Raw genomic sequence first — 16,048 nt, 5'->3', positions numbered from 1 at the left:
CCACAGAAGTCAGGAAAGGGCTCCAGAGCCCCAGTCCTAAAACAGTCACACCCAGGAGACTAATAATAGTAACCCCAGCCACCATTTACTTAGCCTTATCCTGCTACCGGCTCTCCTTGCAGTGTCTATTTTCATCTAGTTACACGTCTACTCAACAATCCTGATATGTCCATTTCACAGAGGAGGGAAGTGAGGCTCAGAGAGTATAAATAGCTTGAGAGAGGGGAGTTGAAACAAGACTTAATCAAGGCCCAATTTCCAAACCTGTCCTCTTAATCTCACCTGCATTTGACAAGTATTAATTGAGTCACAATTGTTTACTTGCACTGTGATGGGCACTGGGGAGATGCGGAGGGAAGGAATAAAGATTTCTACCCTTTTGTAACTGATGTGGTGGGGGGTAGACAGATGTCAGAAAAGACACGACAAGAAAATGAATAAATGAAAGATAATTTCAGAGAGAAGTCAGAGTTATGAAGATAGCAAAAGGAGGTTATGTTGGGGGAGGTAATGATGGTGGGCTGCTGGCCTCTTTGAAGACATAACATTTGAGCTGGGACCTGAATGACCAGAAGCCAGATGTATGAAGAGCTGGGGGAAGGGCACTGACAGCAGTGGAAACAGCAAGTGCAAAGGCCCTGATGTGAGGCAGAGTTTGTTTTGTTCTAGAAACTCAGGCATGTCCTCACAGAGTTGGAAAGCATACACTCAGCACTGGGAAAAATATGTTTCATTCCTTCCACTACCCAATCGCTCTTTCAGCAACCCGGGCTGAAAGAGGAGAGAGGCTTTCTTGGTTTGGAGGGGCACCAGGTTGCAGGGGGTAGCAGACAAGCCCTTGGGTTGAACCATCCTGGCCTTCCAGCTACCCCTCTCTCCTCCGCAAATGAGATGAGAATAAAACCAGCATCCAGTCTGGAGAGCATGCCCCTCAGCACATCTCGGGGGAGACCCTGATTCCTGAGACCAGGTGCGTGTCTCAGATGCAGAAATCGAGGCTGAGTCAGGAGAAATTACTTGTTCAGGATAACACACTCTTTAAATGTCGTCAGCCTTGTCACCCAGCCTGGTACCCCAGGTGCCTTCCCCTCATCATGCCAAGCTCCCAGCAATAAATAAACCCGTGCTTCTGTTCCGCTTCGGCGGCCCAGGGTTCACCGGTTCAGATCCCGGGTGTGGACATGGCACCACTTGACAAGTCATGCTGTGGCAGGCGTCCCACGTATAAAGTAGAGGAAGATGGGCACGGATGTTAGCTCAGGGCCAGTCTTCCTCAGCAAAAAAAAAAAAAAAAGAGAGAGAGAGAGAGAGAGGAGGATTGGCAGCAGATGTTAGTTCAGGGCTAATGTTCCTCAAAAAACAAAAAACAAAACAACAAACCTGTGCTTCTTCCCCATTCTTCGTCTAGGGCTGGGCTGATAGCCCCTCTCCTTAGAACCAGGACATGGAGGCATGGCACTTAAGGCCACGACTTCCCTAGGACTGCAGACCAGAAAATCAGACCCTGGGCTCCGATACTATTAATAATGTTCACTCCCACTTACTGAGCAGCGTGATGCTCACTGGGCCCTGTTCTCTCTCAGCCTGTGCACTGGCGTGGTCTCATTCTCATCACTGCTAAGAGGTTTATTCCACAGTCCACAATCTTTTATCCAAAATTCCGAAGTCCAAAAAGCTCCGGAAACCGACAGTTTTCCCACAAATTGGGCATCACTTGGTTACAAAACCTGAGCTGACCTGACTTAATGAGGAACAATTTTCAGTCCTGGTCACTTACTGTGAACATCCACACCTTTCCTTGGGGAAATATTAACGTGTTTTTTTTAAACTGGGCAGCTTCAGACCCCGCTGAGGGTGTTAAGTAATATACCGTACATGAACCGGGAAAACTTTCTAAAATCCGAAATATTCCGAATTCTGGAAATATACCTGGGCTTAACCATGGCCTCAGCCGTTTTTACAGCTAAGGAAACTGAGTCACTCCCTCCCACAGCGAGATCTCCGCGGTTCTGGGTTGAGGCTGCCCCCGGGAGTATTTCTATCCTAAAAGCGCGAAAGGTCTCGCCATTACATTACTGCGTGCAGTAGCCCGAAGTGCCAAGCCTCAAAGGCGAGCGTCCCCGGCGATGGGGCGCCCCGGGGGCTGTGCACCGAGCGGGGACTATCCTTGGCGGGCGGGGCGAGGGGGCTTCCGGGGCGGCAGCCACCTGGCCCGGCCCCCTCCGGCCCCGCCCGCTTCTGCTCGTTGCGGTGATTCACTCCCTCCTTCGCCCCGGGGCCACCTTCCCGGCCAGACGGCGGGCAAGACGGCTGGGTGTGCAGCGTCCTCGAACCCGTGAGCAAGCGAGCAGATCCTCCGCGCTCCTAGGGACTCCGGCCCACGCCATGGCGGATTCCGAGCGCCTCTCGGCCCCCGGCTGCTGGACAGCCTGCACCAACTTCTGGCGCACCCGAAAGGGAATTCTCCTGTTTGCTGAAATTGTGAGCGTCCCGGGACAGGCGGGTGGGCAAAGGCGGGGTGGGGTGGCTGGACCACGCGGAGCCGGGCGGCCCCGGGTGAGGTAGGTGCGTGGCCAGGAGCGTGCGGCAGTGGGGCGCAGGTGGGTGGGTTAGTGGCGGAGGCCAGAAACCAGGGGCGCAGGGCGAGTCAGTGGGGTTTGGAGAAGGTAGTCGGGGCTTGCTGGCCCACGGGGTGGGACAAGAGGCCCATAGAGCATATAGGGGGCCCTGTGGAAGCAGACCGCGTGGACTCGTCTGTGGACTCATCGAAGGGGTCCCAAGGGGCTGGGAGGTGGGGGGCCTTCCGTGGCAGGGCGTGGCGCGGCCTGGGCACTGGCGGGCGGGCTGGCGGCGCGCCCAGGGGCGGGGCCTGGTGGGGTGGGGCCCTGCGCGTTTGTCCCCCAGGGTAGGGCTCCCTGCCCTCCGCCAGTTCTTCCTCCCCGCTCTGTGGTGGGGCGGGAGGTCGTTAGCTAGCTGTCCCTGCTGCTCAGGAGCCTTGGTTTCTCGCCCTCCTCAAAGTGGGCACCGCCTTTGAGTCACTTCTAAAAGGGGTGCGGCGCCTTTAACCGAGCCCTGCCCCTCCAGTGTCGCTCTCACCGCTTCCCAAAGGGGTTGCCTGGGGAACCGCACGTCCCGCCCCGTCAAGACCGTGAAGCTGGCGCCAGCAGTGCTCACAAAACACCTGGTGGCGCCACTCCCCGCAGGCCACCCCTATCTTAGAAGGGAAAAGGGGGGAAACTGAGGCACGGAACTCTACCCTTTACTAGCTGGGTGACCCTGGGCAAGTCACTTAACCTCTCTGTGCCTCACTTTTCTAATCTATGAAATAGAGATACTAATAATAGTACCCAGGTCATTAGGTTGTTGTGATGATTAAGTGAAGTAATTCTTGTAGAGCTCTTAGAACAATATTTGGAACACAGTGTGCACACAGTAAGTGTTTAGCTATTATTATTTGTCATTTTCCCAGTCCTGGTAGGCATCTGAGACTCCCAATTTAAACCAATCCCCTCAGCCCTGGGAGCTGAGCGAGGCCCCTTGTCCCCTGTCATCCTTCCAGGTGTTGTGCCTGGTGATTCTGATCTGCTTCAGTGCCTCGACATCAGCATACTCCTCCCTGTCGGTGATTGAGATGATCCTTGCTGCTATCTTCTTTGTCATCTACATGTGTGACCTGCACAACAAAATACAGATCATCAACTGGCCTTGGAGTGTGAGAAAGGGGCCGAAAATGGCGAGGCTAGGGAGGGGCCTGGGCGGTTGGGATTGTCTGGGGAACTCTGGGTGCTGACTTCCGTCTTCTCCCTACACCTCACAGGATTTCTTCCGAACCCTCATAGCGGCCATCCTCTACCTGATCACCTCCATTGTTGTCCTTGTTAATGAAAGAAACCACTCCAGAATCACCGCAGGGGTAAAGGCCGTGGAGGCAGCTCCAAAGCATAGAGAGAGGGGTTTGAGGATCCAGGGGGCATTTCTGCCTCTGGCAGAAAGTGCATGACCAGGCCACAGTTGTCCTCAGGGCCTGAAGGAAAGTCTGGTTCAGGCCCTGGTTTTCCTCCCAAGATCATCATTTGCTGTAAAGGACCCTCCCTTGTCTGACACAGGCACCTCTGTGGGAAGCACAAAGAGGCGGGCCCTTTGTCAACACACTAGACTACCTTCTGCTAGAACTCCGTCTCAAATGACAGTATTAATGGTATTGCCTGTATGTGGGGCTCCTGTGTGGCTTCCCTGTGTTGAGAGGTACCAGGAGGGAGGATGGGATAGAGTCCAGTCTCCTGGCCTTTCCCTGGGGCTCTCTGGCTTCCCAACCTGGCACTTAGTCACCATCCCTACATGGGGCAGTCACTGGAGGTGGTAGATACAAAGAGTAAGAGGCTGAGTAGGCTGGCCAACCTAATCCAACCCCCTCACTCCTATCTCCACCCCCAGGTACTGGGCCTAATTGCGACATGCCTCTTTGGCTATGATGCTTACATCACCTTCCCCTTGAGGCAGCAAAGACATTCAGCAGCCCCTACTGGTAAGTGTGTGTGTGTGTTGGGGGGGGGGAGGTGTTGCTGAGGGGGCTGAGAATAAAAGGGGTCTCCCAAGGGCATGAATGCCAACTCTGTCCCTTATTGATACTTTAGTGCCAATAAGTACCATAAGCTTCCGTATTCTTGTCTAAAGAATGGACATATGGATCCAGCCAGTGCTTTCTCTCTTTTCCTCACTTGCAGACCCTGCAGATGGCCCGGTGTAGGTGAACTCCCTTCATTGCTCTCTGCAACCTGCAACTAACACCACCATGAAATAACTCCTCCCTGTCCCTACAACACTCCCAGCCAACTCCCAGCCCCCTATTGAGGTGAAAGTGCCTTTATCGGGAGAATCTCTCTTCCAGCTTGCCAATCAACCCTCTTGGGCGTGGCCACCTTGAAGGTGAGCCTAGGTCCCCCTTCCTTCTGCAGTACCCAAAAGGAGATGCCAGTTCTGCCTGGACTATGCCCCCACCTAAGCCACAAAATGAGGGAGGAGGGTGCCTCAGATTTCAGACTCTAGGCCCCAAGTTGTGATGCACTCCAAATAACCTCCTCAGTGTGGGGGTGGTTCTGTGGAGGAATAAATAAATAATAAACAGATTGTTAGAACATATGGTAATGAATAAATTAATCCTTTGGTCAAATGTGGCTAAATCTCAGACATCAGGAGTGAGCAAATTGGGCAGGGGGTGCAGCTGGAACAGAGAGGTAAAGAAGCCAGGCTTGTTCTACAACACATTAAATTACTTCAATAATACAAACAGACAGGGAGAGAGGAAGGAAGGGGATTTATGACTTATGTGCGGGGGGAGAGGTGTCATCATCTACACTGACTTGAGCCTTCAGGCCACGGTACAGTTCTTGTCTCTGGCCTGGCGAGGCATCCCTGGGCGCGAGTTCCTGGGGAGCTGTGGAGATGGGGAGTTGGGGGTCTCAGTTGCAGTGTCCTGAGCAGGCATGGGCCTGCACAGGTGCGGGGGCAGTGGGATGCGTTCCCCTAGGAAGAAGCCGTCGTCCTCTGAGGACTCGGAACTGGGGCTGGAGGACGAGCTGGAGCAAGATTCCGAGTCGGATCCGGATCCCAAATCACAGTGATGGCGGCGACATCTGCCAGAGTGGCGGTGGTGACGGTGGTGGTGGTGGTGGCGGCGGCGGTGGCGATGGGTGGGGGCCCTGGGAGGGGGACTGCGCGGCCTGCGGCGCTGGGCTGGGGGTGCACTCAGGGTCCGCCGCGGGCCTCCCTCGGATACCAGGGGGTCTCGGAAGCTGACGCGTGGGGCGCTCTGGCGACCGAAGGCACCATCTTCCGGGGGCTGGTCTGGCTGGCCAGGGGGCCCTGGGGAAGGCTCTGGGGCGCTGCGAAGCCCCAGCTCTGGCATGGAGTGGCGGTGGGGGGCCCCTCTCAGAAAGCGGGCGGGCTCTTCGGGGCCTGCAGCTGGAAAGAGAGCGACTCCCTGTATCTGATCCCCCTCTCCCAGGGGAGGCCTTGGAAGGACCTTCTCCTCTCCCCTTTCCCCCATCAGGACCGGAAAGTGGGAGCAGGGGTCAGGGAGGAGCAGCGAGGTGGGGAATCCGGGGAATATGAGGGAGGATGGAACGCAGGTGGAGCAGGATTGGACTGGCGTGGCCAAGGAATGGGGGCGTGGCTTCTGATTGAAGGGGCGTAGCATAAGCTGGAGCAGACAAAGTTTAGGATAAAATGGGGTTGGGGCCTCGGTGCGGAGGGTGGAGAATCAAGGGTTTGGAGGAAAGAAGGAGGAACTTGGACTCAAGCAGGGACAAGTTGAGGTAGAGAACAGGCCCTGTACAGAAGGGGGCGGATCCAGGTTTTATGAGGGGATATATGTGGGGCTGGACACTAGGCCTGGAATGGATTGGAGACCAAGAGAGGGCTGATGGGGGCGGGGCCCGGGATGCCGCAGGTGATGGACTTGCGCGAGCCAAGGGGAGGGGCTGGGATTGAGGCGGGGGCGGGAGACGCAGAGTGGCTAGGCGTGGCTCGAAGGTTAGCTCACCAGGCGCTGGCTCCGTGCTCGTGCCTTTGGTGGCGGTCTCTGACGCCCCCTCCACAGCAGAGAAAGAGGCTGTGGAGGCTGCGAGAGGTGCGGAGACTGTGCCTGCGCTCCAGCTGCGGCGGCCGGGCCCCGGAGCCGTGGGCTCAGACCCCAGACTGCAGGCTCTCGAGCAGAAGATTAGGCCCCGGCGTGGCAGGAAGGGGCGGCCCAGGAGGGCTCGCCCGCAGCGACTACAGCAGAAGCAGCGGTCTGAGGCGTGCCAATGCTGGCCCTCATAAGCCATCTGGCCCTGGTCCAGGCCTGCGGGGACCGACACGAGGGGGAAAACTGAGGAGAGCCCTCAAGCATATTTCCACCCCTCCTGAATTGGGCCCCTCTCAGAAAGACGCAGGGAATCTGTAGCAGGGTACCCCGAGCCACCTTCTCCCACCTGTCCATAATGGGGCCCTTCTCTGGAGAAAGCAGGAAACCTGAAGTTTGGTCCTTACCCCAGGGTTCCTCATCCTTGTTCTCTCCTGGAAACTGGCTGGTAAATATCTCCTCCTCCCCCTCCCTTTCTTTCCCTCGGTGTCCCCTCCCAGAGTAGGGCTGGGCATTGGACTTTAAGATGTGGGCCAGGCTTAGACATTAAGAGGTATCTTCAGGTGGAAGGAGAGTGGAAGGTGGACCCTACAGAAAAGGCCTGGGTGGTGGGGGCAGGGCTTAGAAGGTATGGCTGGCCTTGGTGAGAAAGGGTAGGATGTGGCTTAGAAAGTAGGAGTAAGGAGGCTGACGATGAGAGTCTTAGAGAATAGAGCATAGCCTCGGGGAGTAAAGGCTAGGCTGAAAGGGTAGGAGGGTGGCCCTGGGGGGCTGGGAATTAGAGGGCACTCTGGAGGTGGGCCTAGATGTGTATTGGTGCCTAGTGTTGTGGAGGTGGGGTTTAGAAAGTATGGCATAGTGGAGGATATTGGTGATGGGACTTGCAGTGAAGGGTATAGGCCTACGATGCTGGGGCTGAAAATTAAAGGATATAACAGAGGATGGGGACTGGAGGACAGGAGGAATCCTGGGGGGGGGGGGGGCTGTGGCCCAGCTCTCTATCTATCCCTCTGTCCAGTCCCATGTTCACCCACCAATGTGCTCCCCACAGCCATCACAGTACTCCGCGTGGCGGGCCTCGTAGCAGGCGCAGCAGTGGGGGCGGCTCTGACGCATGACGTAGCGCTGCCCTCCTAGCGAGGCTTCACACTCAAAGCAGCAGAAGTGACCCATGTGCCAGTGCCGGCCTTCAGCCTCCGTGCACTCAGCGGAGAAGATGATCTAGGGGGCACAGGCCATCTGTGGCTGTCAGATGGGCCTGCCCCTCTCCCTGCCCGCCCTCCATTCCCACCCCAGGGCAGAGAGGCACAAACCTCATCACAGGCTTGGCAGCGCGGGCGCAGGCGTTCGGCATGGTGGCGACCACAGTAGACCTTGCCAGCATGGTAGAAGTAGATGAGGTCCACCAGCAGCTCCCGGCACGTGGAGCATACAAAGCACTGTGGGTGCCAGCAGGCACCCAGGCCTGCACGGCTGGCAAACACTGCAATATCCCCGCCTCCGATCTGCTTCCCACACTGCCAATGACAGACACTGTCACCATGACCGAGATGGTCAGATGGATGGGGGTCAGGCAAGGTGTGCCACACTTGGGTCTTCCCCGTGGCAGACCTTTGTGGATGGCCCCACCCACGGGGTAATGTTGAGACAGGCCCTGCCTACACTGGGGGCACCTTAGAGACTGACCTTGCTCTTGCGGGAAACCGTAGAGACAAGCCCTACTCACTGTGGGTGGCCTTAAAGGCAAGTCTCACCCTCAGGGGTTGGGGAAACCACAGAGACAGGCCAGGCCCAGTGGGGGACCACAGAGATAGTCTCCACCACCTGGACCTTAGTGACAGACCTCACTTAACACTAGGGTCTAAGGACAGGCTCCACCCACCAGGGATGGCCTTGGAGATGAATTCCACCCACCACCAGGCTCTAGAGAGAGACAGGCCCTGCCATTGAGGGTCAATTCTTAAGGACAAGTCCTGACCACAAGAGGACCAGAGAGAGGTTAAGTCTCATGTCCACTGTGTGGAGGGGAGGAAAGCATAGAGAAGGTCAACTAGGGCCTCCTTAGAGACAGACTGCCCCCAACAGTGGGATCTGAGGGAGGCCCTGTCCACTGGGGGCCCTACAGACAAACCTCGCTGGCCAGGAAGGCCTTAGAGATTGTTCCTGCCTAACAGTGGGGTGTGAGGAAAAGAACCCGTCCACTACAGGGGACACTAGAGCTAGACCACAAGGGCTTAAGTGGCAGGCCTGTCTTCCCAGGGCCTGGAAGATGGGCCCTGTACCCCAGGGCTTGGAGCAAAGGCACCACTCACCCGCTGAGGCCCTTCATGGCTCACCTCCTCACAGATGGCCCCAGTGATGGTCACTGGGAAGATGCGCACGGTGCCACGCCCCAGATTCTCCCGCTTTCGCTGCTGGCTGAAGGCTCGGAGCTCTTTCTTCTCCTCCTCTTCCAGTGCTGTGCAGTACTGTGCCTGGGGTAGTGGAGGTCTTCCAGGCTCCTCCCCTAATGCCTGCCCCTCGACCCTCTTCCAAATTTCATGCATGCTCAAAAAGTTTACTTCTAGGCCTTTGTAGAATTGGTGCCTCCTGCCTGAAATACCCACCCCCTACCTTTTCTCCCAAGGCCCAGCTGTGGTTTTGCCAAAGAATGTCCCCTGATTGTCCCTGCCTGTCCAGACCTTTCAGCTCACCTCTCCTCCTCTAACCCTGCCCATTTCTTTCAAGCTGCTCAGCATTTGCCCAGGCTGTGCCCCCTACCTGGCATGCCCTTCCTGTCATCTGTCTCCTCACCTCACTGTCGTGTGGGGGCAGCTGGTGCAGCAGCTGCTTGATCCTGTATTTCTCCCCAGGACTGTTGACATAGGGGACCTTGTCCTCTGGGAGGCAGCTGAAAAACTGGTATACCTGGGAGGACATGGGGGAGAGGAGAAAACAATGGAGACCGGGGGTGACTTTGGATGGTGGGTCCCTATTTGAGAAAACTTAAGTCATCAGAAGGGAACTCCTACTGACTCCCTCCATCTCTCCTTCCTCCAGGCCGGATCATTTCCATCAGCTCCCAAACGTGCTAAGAGTCCCCTCATGTCTTGATCCCACTTTCCCCTCCAGCTGCTGCTCTACTTTTCACCTTCCTTTTACAGCAAAGTCCCTCAAAAGAGTTGTGTGCACTCGCTGCCTCTACTTTCTTTCCTCCTATTCTCTCTAGACTCCACTTGAGTCAGGATTCCCCACCCCTTCTGTCTCTGCCCCTCTTCCAAAGTTGTTCCTGACCCGCTCATCAATGATGTCCACATTGTTAAAATCATTGTTCAGGTCTCAGTCTTCGTCCACCCTGAGCCATTAGTAGCACTGGCCGCAGGTGATCACTCCCTCTTCCTAGAAACACTTTGTTCCCTTGGCTTCCAGAGCACCACACAGGCCTGGGTTTCCTCCTACTTTAATTGCCGCTCCTTCTCTGTCCCTCTTTTGGTTCCTTCTCAACTAGTTGACACCTAAATGTGGGAGGGTCCTCAGGGTCAGTCTTTGTTCGCCTTGCCTCTGTCTATGTTCACTCCCTTGGGAATCACATCCAACCTCATGGCTATAAATACCATCTCATGGCTAATGCCTCACAAATGCATACCTCTGGCCCTGTGACCTCTCGTCGGAGTTCCAGGCAGCGTGACCACTCAGATATCTAACAGGTATCTCAAATTCCAGGCGGCCAAAACCAAACCTAGGCTCTTAGCCCTCAAACTTCCTGCTGCCTTGGCCTGAACCATTTCAGTTAGTCCATCCCCATCCTTGGGGTCATCTTTGACTCCTCTCTCTCTCACACCTGCAAGCAAATCCTCTCAGCTCTACTTTCAAAATATAACTCCAAGCTGACCACCGCTCACTACTTCCACTCCAGGACGGTCCTCAGTCCTCATACTATTGCGGTAGCCTCCCTGTCACCGGTCCCCTGCTTCCACCCTCTCTCCTACAGTCCGTTCTACACGCAGCAGCCAGAGGGAACCTGTTAAATCCTAAGACAAATCACATCCCTTTTCTGCTCATAACCCTCTTGTGGCTTTTCCCTCATTCAGAGTAGAAGTCAAAGTCCTCTCCAGGGCCTCCTGCCACCTCTCTGACTTCACCTCTGTAGGGGTCTGGAATTGGCCACCCCAGGGTATGTCTCTTTGGCACTATTATTTGAGGCTAGTTCCTTTGCAGACAGGAAAGCAACTGCAAAGTAGAATTTACATACCCTTTGTAAGAGACATTTACATTGTAAAGGAACTCTCCATCTGTAAAGATATCTCTAGAAACTCTTAATCAATAGGGAAGGCAAGGACTTAAATCTGCATTTGTTTATTGTGCTAGTCTGGTAACCTCCTGTGACTGACTTCCCTCCCCCTCCCACCGTTGGCATTTCCTTCAGGATTAAGCATCTTTTCTTAGGCTAGGAACTGACTGCTGCGCTCACCTGTGACCACCCAGCTCGAGACAATAGACTTGCCTCCTGCTAAGCCCACCGAGATAGCAGACCCACTATCTGCTGTGCCCATCAAGCGATGTGCCGACAGGGCAATCTTGTGACTATTGTGGGAGGGACATTTCAATCATATGTGAAACATCCTGTTTGGGGGTACATAACCACTCTGTGCACCCCACTTCTTTGGTGCCCTTTCTTCCTTCGGGAAGAGAGGCCCCGGGCCATGGTTCCTCATAAAGCTTTGTTTAATTTTCTCTTGCTATTCTGTCTCATGTGAATTTAATTCGTTCTCCGGCCAGACGAACCCACATTTAGGCAGAGGAAAAGTCTTCCTTCCCTACACCTCCAACCACGCTCGTCATCGCTGGCTCTGCTCCAGCGTACTGGTCTCCTCGCTGTTCCTCACACGTGCAAGGCACACTCAGGGCCTTTGCGTTAGCTATTCCCTTTGCCTGGATCGCTCTAAGCTCGGATATCTGCATGGCTCACTCTTCACCTCCTTCAGGAAGCTCAAACATCAAACTCTCACAGAGGCTGACCGGGCACCATATTTACAATTCGAACATCTCTCTCCACCCCCCTTCTCTGCTTTTTGATGCCATAGCCCTTACACCATCTGACACAGTTTTACAGGTTTGCTTATTGGCTGTTGCTGTCTTCGGGAATCTAACGTCCATGTGGGCAGATATATTGTTTTGTGTTTTGTTTACTGCTGTGTCCTCAGTGCCTAGAACAGTGTCTGACATGCAGTCCATGCTCAATAACTATGTGTTGACGGCATTGGTCAGCGGAGATGTGGTGAATGAAGTGCTGGGATAAGACCTGAGATAAGGCGTAGGCTAGGAGTCGGGTGAACAGGCCCTGCGGAACTGGCCCAGTTATCACTCAGGATTCCCTGTGAGTTACGCGGGGCTGACCACCCCTTGATCAGAGGGGGTTCAGAAAGACACATGCAATCTGGCTATACACCCTAGCGTTGTCCCAGAAATAGGTTCCTACCTGAGTGTGAGTGCGTGTGTTTGTGTGTGTGCGCCTACTGGAGAGCAAGAACAGGTGGTGGCCTCTGCTCACCTGCTCAGGCTTGAGACCAGGGGGCACCCAGGCATACTCCTCCGAGGCACAGCCCGAGTCATCGTCGGAGATGGAGTGGCGCTGGAAGTCTGAGATCAGCCGACACATGATGCGTTCCAGGTCCACAGGCACCGCGTGCACGGCGTGCTCCTCCCTCGGGCATTTGCAGTGCTGACAAATCTTTCTGAGGGGGCCAGGATGGGGGTCAATTACTAAGGGGTGGCCCACTTGGACCCCTTGACAGCCCATGGAAGTCCAACTGAGGGGCAGGGACATGCAGATTATCACCACCAAAGGATTCTGAGCCAGGACAGGGCTCTAGGCCTGGGGGCGGGGCTGGGAGCTGGACGCCACGGGGAGTGGGTGCTGGTTGAGGGGCTGAGGGGCCAGCTGAGGGAAGGTCTGTGAGGCAGCAGGGAGGGCATGGCTGGGGAAGGGCGCGGCTGGGTGCGGGAGGTGAAGGGGTGGGGCTGTGCGGTTTCAAGGCCATCCCCTGACTTTCAGCTCTGGGACTTGGGTGAGACTCTCCCGGCAGCGGACCTGAGGGGCAGGGCTCGGAGTCTAAGACTGCAGTTATAAATCTAGGGGCTTCCGCTCAGGACTGGCTTTGGACATTGTGGGGGAACTTTCCCTAGAGGCGGGCTCTAGCCTGTGCCGAGGCTCTGAACTTGTGGGTGGCTGGGGCTCCGAGCCTGGGGGTAGGGCTGTCTGTGGTATTTTGTGGGACGTTTTGGGTACAGGGCTCCAGTAGGAGGACAGGACCCTGGGTCTGGGAGAGGAGTTCTGAGCCCAAGAGGCGGGATGGAGTTCAGTGGGCGGTGCTTAGAGCCCAGGACGGAGGATCTCCCTAGGGATGGGACTCAGAGGCTTGGGGAGGATTCTTCCGGGGGTGGGGCTGTGTAGTGGGTGGAGCTCTCCCGGGAACAGAACAATTGGGAATGAGCCAGGGGGCGGGGCTCTGAAATTTGAGCTTGAAGCTCTTTCCCCAGCTGAGCTCCCTGGGCGGATCAGGCTCAAGCCTAGGGGCGTGGCTTAAGCCTCTAGGAGTTCCCCTGAGGGCGGGGCCCTGACAAAGGCTAGGCCCTGGGATGGTCACCTACCTCCAGCCATGCAGCAGGAAGCCGGGGCACTGTTCCCTGCAGGAGTTGCAGGGCTGGCCGCGGTCTGGGTCCTCTGCCTCTGGAGGCTGTAGTGGGCGGGTGTAGACGCGGGAACAGGCAAGGCGCGGTGGAGAGGAGGAAGTCAACGCCTGCCTCTACACTCTAGGCCCGCGACCGCACGCTGGGGCCTGTCCCACCAGGGCAGCCCTGGGCAGGCTGAGACAGCGCCCGGAGCGCGGAGGAGGGGGACACAACCGAGGTAGAGGTGGGGCAGCTGAGGCCAGCCTCCCTGTAAGCCCTCTTTTCAGGGAATTCTCCTCCTCAGGCCAGCTGCGGACTCCCCCAACCCAGCCTCGACACTTCCCACCAGCTTCTGACTCCTCCAGGCCTCACACACCTCCCCCAGAATTCAGAGGACTCTCCCTACAGAGCGCAGAGTCTCTAATCTGGGCGTCCTTTCCCAGGCCTCATCTCGGCCCCGTCTCCACCACAGGCCAGCGACACTAATTCCACAGGGTAGGAGTCTGAGACCTCATCCTTACTTGGGATCCCCACACGAACTCTGCCCGTCTTTTCAGAAGCTCAAGAGCCTCTCCTCCAAACCCCGGCTTCACTCTTTCATACCCAAGAACTGGAGACCCTCCTCCTGGATCTCAGGAGGCCTCTGCTCCAGTCAGAAACCCGCACCCCAAGAAGAAGCCTTGGCCCTTATCCCTCATATCCTAGAGCTATTCACTCCTCTGGACCACCAAACCCAGACCCCACCTAGAGATCCCCTCCAAAGGAAAAGAGAGATCCTGCTATCTAGGAAGTCAAAAGCTCCCTGGCTCAAGTGGAAGCCTGGAAGCCCTCTTCCCCCAAATGCCAATCCTTCGGCCCTCAGTGTTCGGGCACCCCAGGAGTGTAGGACCCCACTCCTCAGCCCACCTTCCGCCAAGGTACAGGGGGAGGTCCCTTCCCTCAGAAGCTCAGGAGGTCCCAGCTCAATTCAGGACCCCAGGCCCCAATCTTTTGGCTCTCAGAATCCCCTCTCATAATCCACACGGGAGGGGAGCACACTAGGTCTCTGGAATGCTGATAAAGGTGTGCCGAGAGGTGACTAGGGAGCTTGGGCCACCAGAGCTCCACATTCCTTCATCCACACTCTTCCAGCAGCCCCAGCCCCTCTGATCTGGGAATCCTGGGGATGGGGATTCCCAGACCCTCTGTGGAGCGCCTCCTCGCGATCCCTATCCCCTGCCCCCTCTCCTGGGCCTCAGTTTACCCCGGACCCGCACCGCTGCCCTGAATCTCGCTCACCGCGCGCCCAGAGCGGCGCCTCCGGGACCCACGCGCGAACATGGCGCGCCCGGGCAGGGTCAAGCCGGGCCGGGTCAGCCGAATGGAATCCTCGCCGCCGTCAGGCCACCGCGCGTCCGGCCGGGAGCTCCGTTCCGTAAACCTGACACCGGCGAGGGAGGAGCCCGCCCCGCAGGGCCCGCCCCTGGGCCTGCTGTCTCTCCGGGCCGAGGCGCCCCCTGCCTAGAGGCGAGGGGCGCACAGCCCAGGAGCGCTGTCCCCAAAACTCCCCTGCCTTCCTGCCCCGGGAGGGAGCGGGGCCTCAGAAGGCACGGCCCCCAGAACCACATGATGCCACATGGCCTCTCACGGGATATTTTAGGACTTAAGGGTTCTGCAGTGGAGGACGGGGGACTTGGAAGAGGCGACCTGATTGCCAGGGGTGGTGTGCTAGTGTACTTGTATTGACACTTCATGTTGATTTATCTTGGATGTTTATTTGGGGGAGGGGTTAAAGCCACCTCTTGGCCCCGGCCCCCCTGGTGATGTTCCAAGAGACTCTTTCCCCCGGATGAACGCTCCAAGAATGGTCCCCAACCCCATCGCAGCCCCAGCTGGTGCTCTCTAGCCGGCCTCCATCAGAGAGGTAGATCTTACACCCCCTCCACGCCCCCGCTCCCATCGTCTTTCAGAGCCAGGATTATTTGAGATTTAGGGGGAGGAGGTTAAAGTCACTGGCCAGGTTCCGAGGCCCTCTTCCCCGCCCCTCCTTCCTTACAGGCCCAGCTGTCTGCCTCCTAAATCCTGACAAATAGATCTTAAAGCCTTCCCTCCCCGGCTCCCATTTCTCTCTCTCCAGTTAGCTATCTCTTTCCCTGAGCTCAATCCCAGGCCTGGGAGTCTCTCCTTCGCGCTATCAGGCTTCGCTGTGCCTCGAGGCTGGGAGGAGGGGGGTCCCCGGGCCACAGTCAGCACTCGGCGCCCGGCCGGCCAGGGTCTCTAATTAGGCACTGTGGTGGTCAGGCAGGCCTTTCATCGTGGGCGCTGGGGACCCCCTCCGCCCCCCTCCCGGCCCCATTACGCACATCTCTGTCACTTCCCGCTCCTCCTTGCCCCAGGGAGGAGCCGGGGAGGGGTTAAGGGGAATGAATGAATGAACTAACGAGTCACTGCGGCGCCCCGCCTCGAGGCTTTGCCACCTAGTGGGTGTCCCAGTTCTCCAGCTGCGGTGGAGGCAAAGAAATGGAGAGACAGCAGGGTCTGAAGAATATGAGGCGGGTGGGTAGAGGGAGGTCTCCCTGTGAAGTATGGGGTCCTATTAGAACCCCTCGGGGGACTTGAGGATACGGCTCCACTGGGGCTGGGAAGGGGCGTAGCTAAGGGACCAGAATTAGAACTGAGCCCTAGAAAGACTGGACATCCGTGGCCAGTAGTGGGGCAACGGTCAGGGCTACTTAGAGCGTGACTTAGAATGATCAGCAGGCAAGGCTTCACAGAGGATGCGTCTCGTCTAAACAC

General features: G+C 56.7%; 2 protein-coding genes across 2 annotated transcripts; one reads left to right on the top strand and one right to left on the bottom strand.

The window, feature by feature from the left end:
* The first annotated feature begins 1,553 nt into the window (after positions 1-1,553).
* PLP2 (proteolipid protein 2) lies at positions 1,554-5,139 on the top strand. The gene is made up of 5 exons (XM_044763579.2): positions 1,554-2,481; positions 3,560-3,712; positions 3,818-3,913; positions 4,435-4,525; positions 4,725-5,139. The coding sequence occupies exons 1-5, from the start codon at positions 2,386-2,388 to the stop codon at positions 4,745-4,747; spliced, it is 459 nt and encodes a 152-aa protein (XP_044619514.1). The 5' UTR covers positions 1,554-2,385; the 3' UTR covers positions 4,748-5,139.
* PRICKLE3 (prickle planar cell polarity protein 3) lies at positions 5,127-14,861 on the bottom strand. Its single transcript, XM_070501731.1, has 9 exons — positions 14,552-14,861; positions 13,253-13,338; positions 12,153-12,336; positions 9,416-9,529; positions 8,959-9,096; positions 7,936-8,139; positions 7,657-7,843; positions 6,542-6,841; positions 5,127-5,961 (listed from the first exon to the last, which is right to left on the bottom strand). The coding sequence occupies exons 1-9, from the start codon at positions 14,591-14,593 to the stop codon at positions 5,369-5,371; spliced, it is 1,848 nt and encodes a 615-aa protein (XP_070357832.1). The 5' UTR covers positions 14,594-14,861; the 3' UTR covers positions 5,127-5,368.
* Positions 14,862-16,048: the final 1,187 nt, after the last annotated feature.

The sequence above is a fragment of the Equus asinus genome, chromosome X, assembly GCF_041296235.1.
Source record: "Equus asinus isolate D_3611 breed Donkey chromosome X, EquAss-T2T_v2, whole genome shotgun sequence".
Classification (NCBI taxonomy): Eukaryota; Metazoa; Chordata; class Mammalia; order Perissodactyla; family Equidae; genus Equus; species Equus asinus.
This window is presented reverse-complemented; position numbering and strand designations above follow the sequence as displayed.

Excerpts from the sequence above, each read along its gene's own strand:
- PLP2 (XM_044763579.2), top strand. The coding sequence starts at position 2,386 with ATGGCGGATTCCGAGCGCCTCTCGGCCCCCGGCTGCTGGACAGCCTGC. Across the intron at positions 3,914-4,434 it reads ACTCCAGAATCACCGCAGGG|GTACTGGGCCTAATTGCGAC; the intron begins GTAAAGGCCGTG and ends CTCCACCCCCAG. Across the intron at positions 4,526-4,724 it reads ACATTCAGCAGCCCCTACTG|ACCCTGCAGATGGCCCGGTG; the intron begins GTAAGTGTGTGT and ends CCTCACTTGCAG.
- PRICKLE3 (XM_070501731.1), bottom strand. The coding sequence starts at position 14,593 with ATGTTCGCGCGTGGGTCCCGGAGGCGCCGCTCTGGGCGCGCG. Across the intron at positions 9,097-9,415 it reads TGCCCCCACACGACAGTGAG|GCACAGTACTGCACAGCACT; the intron begins GTGAGGAGACAG and ends CCACTACCCCAG. Across the intron at positions 5,962-6,541 it reads GAGCACGGAGCCAGCGCCTG|CTGCAGGCCCCGAAGAGCCC; the intron begins GTGAGCTAACCT and ends CTCTCTTTCCAG.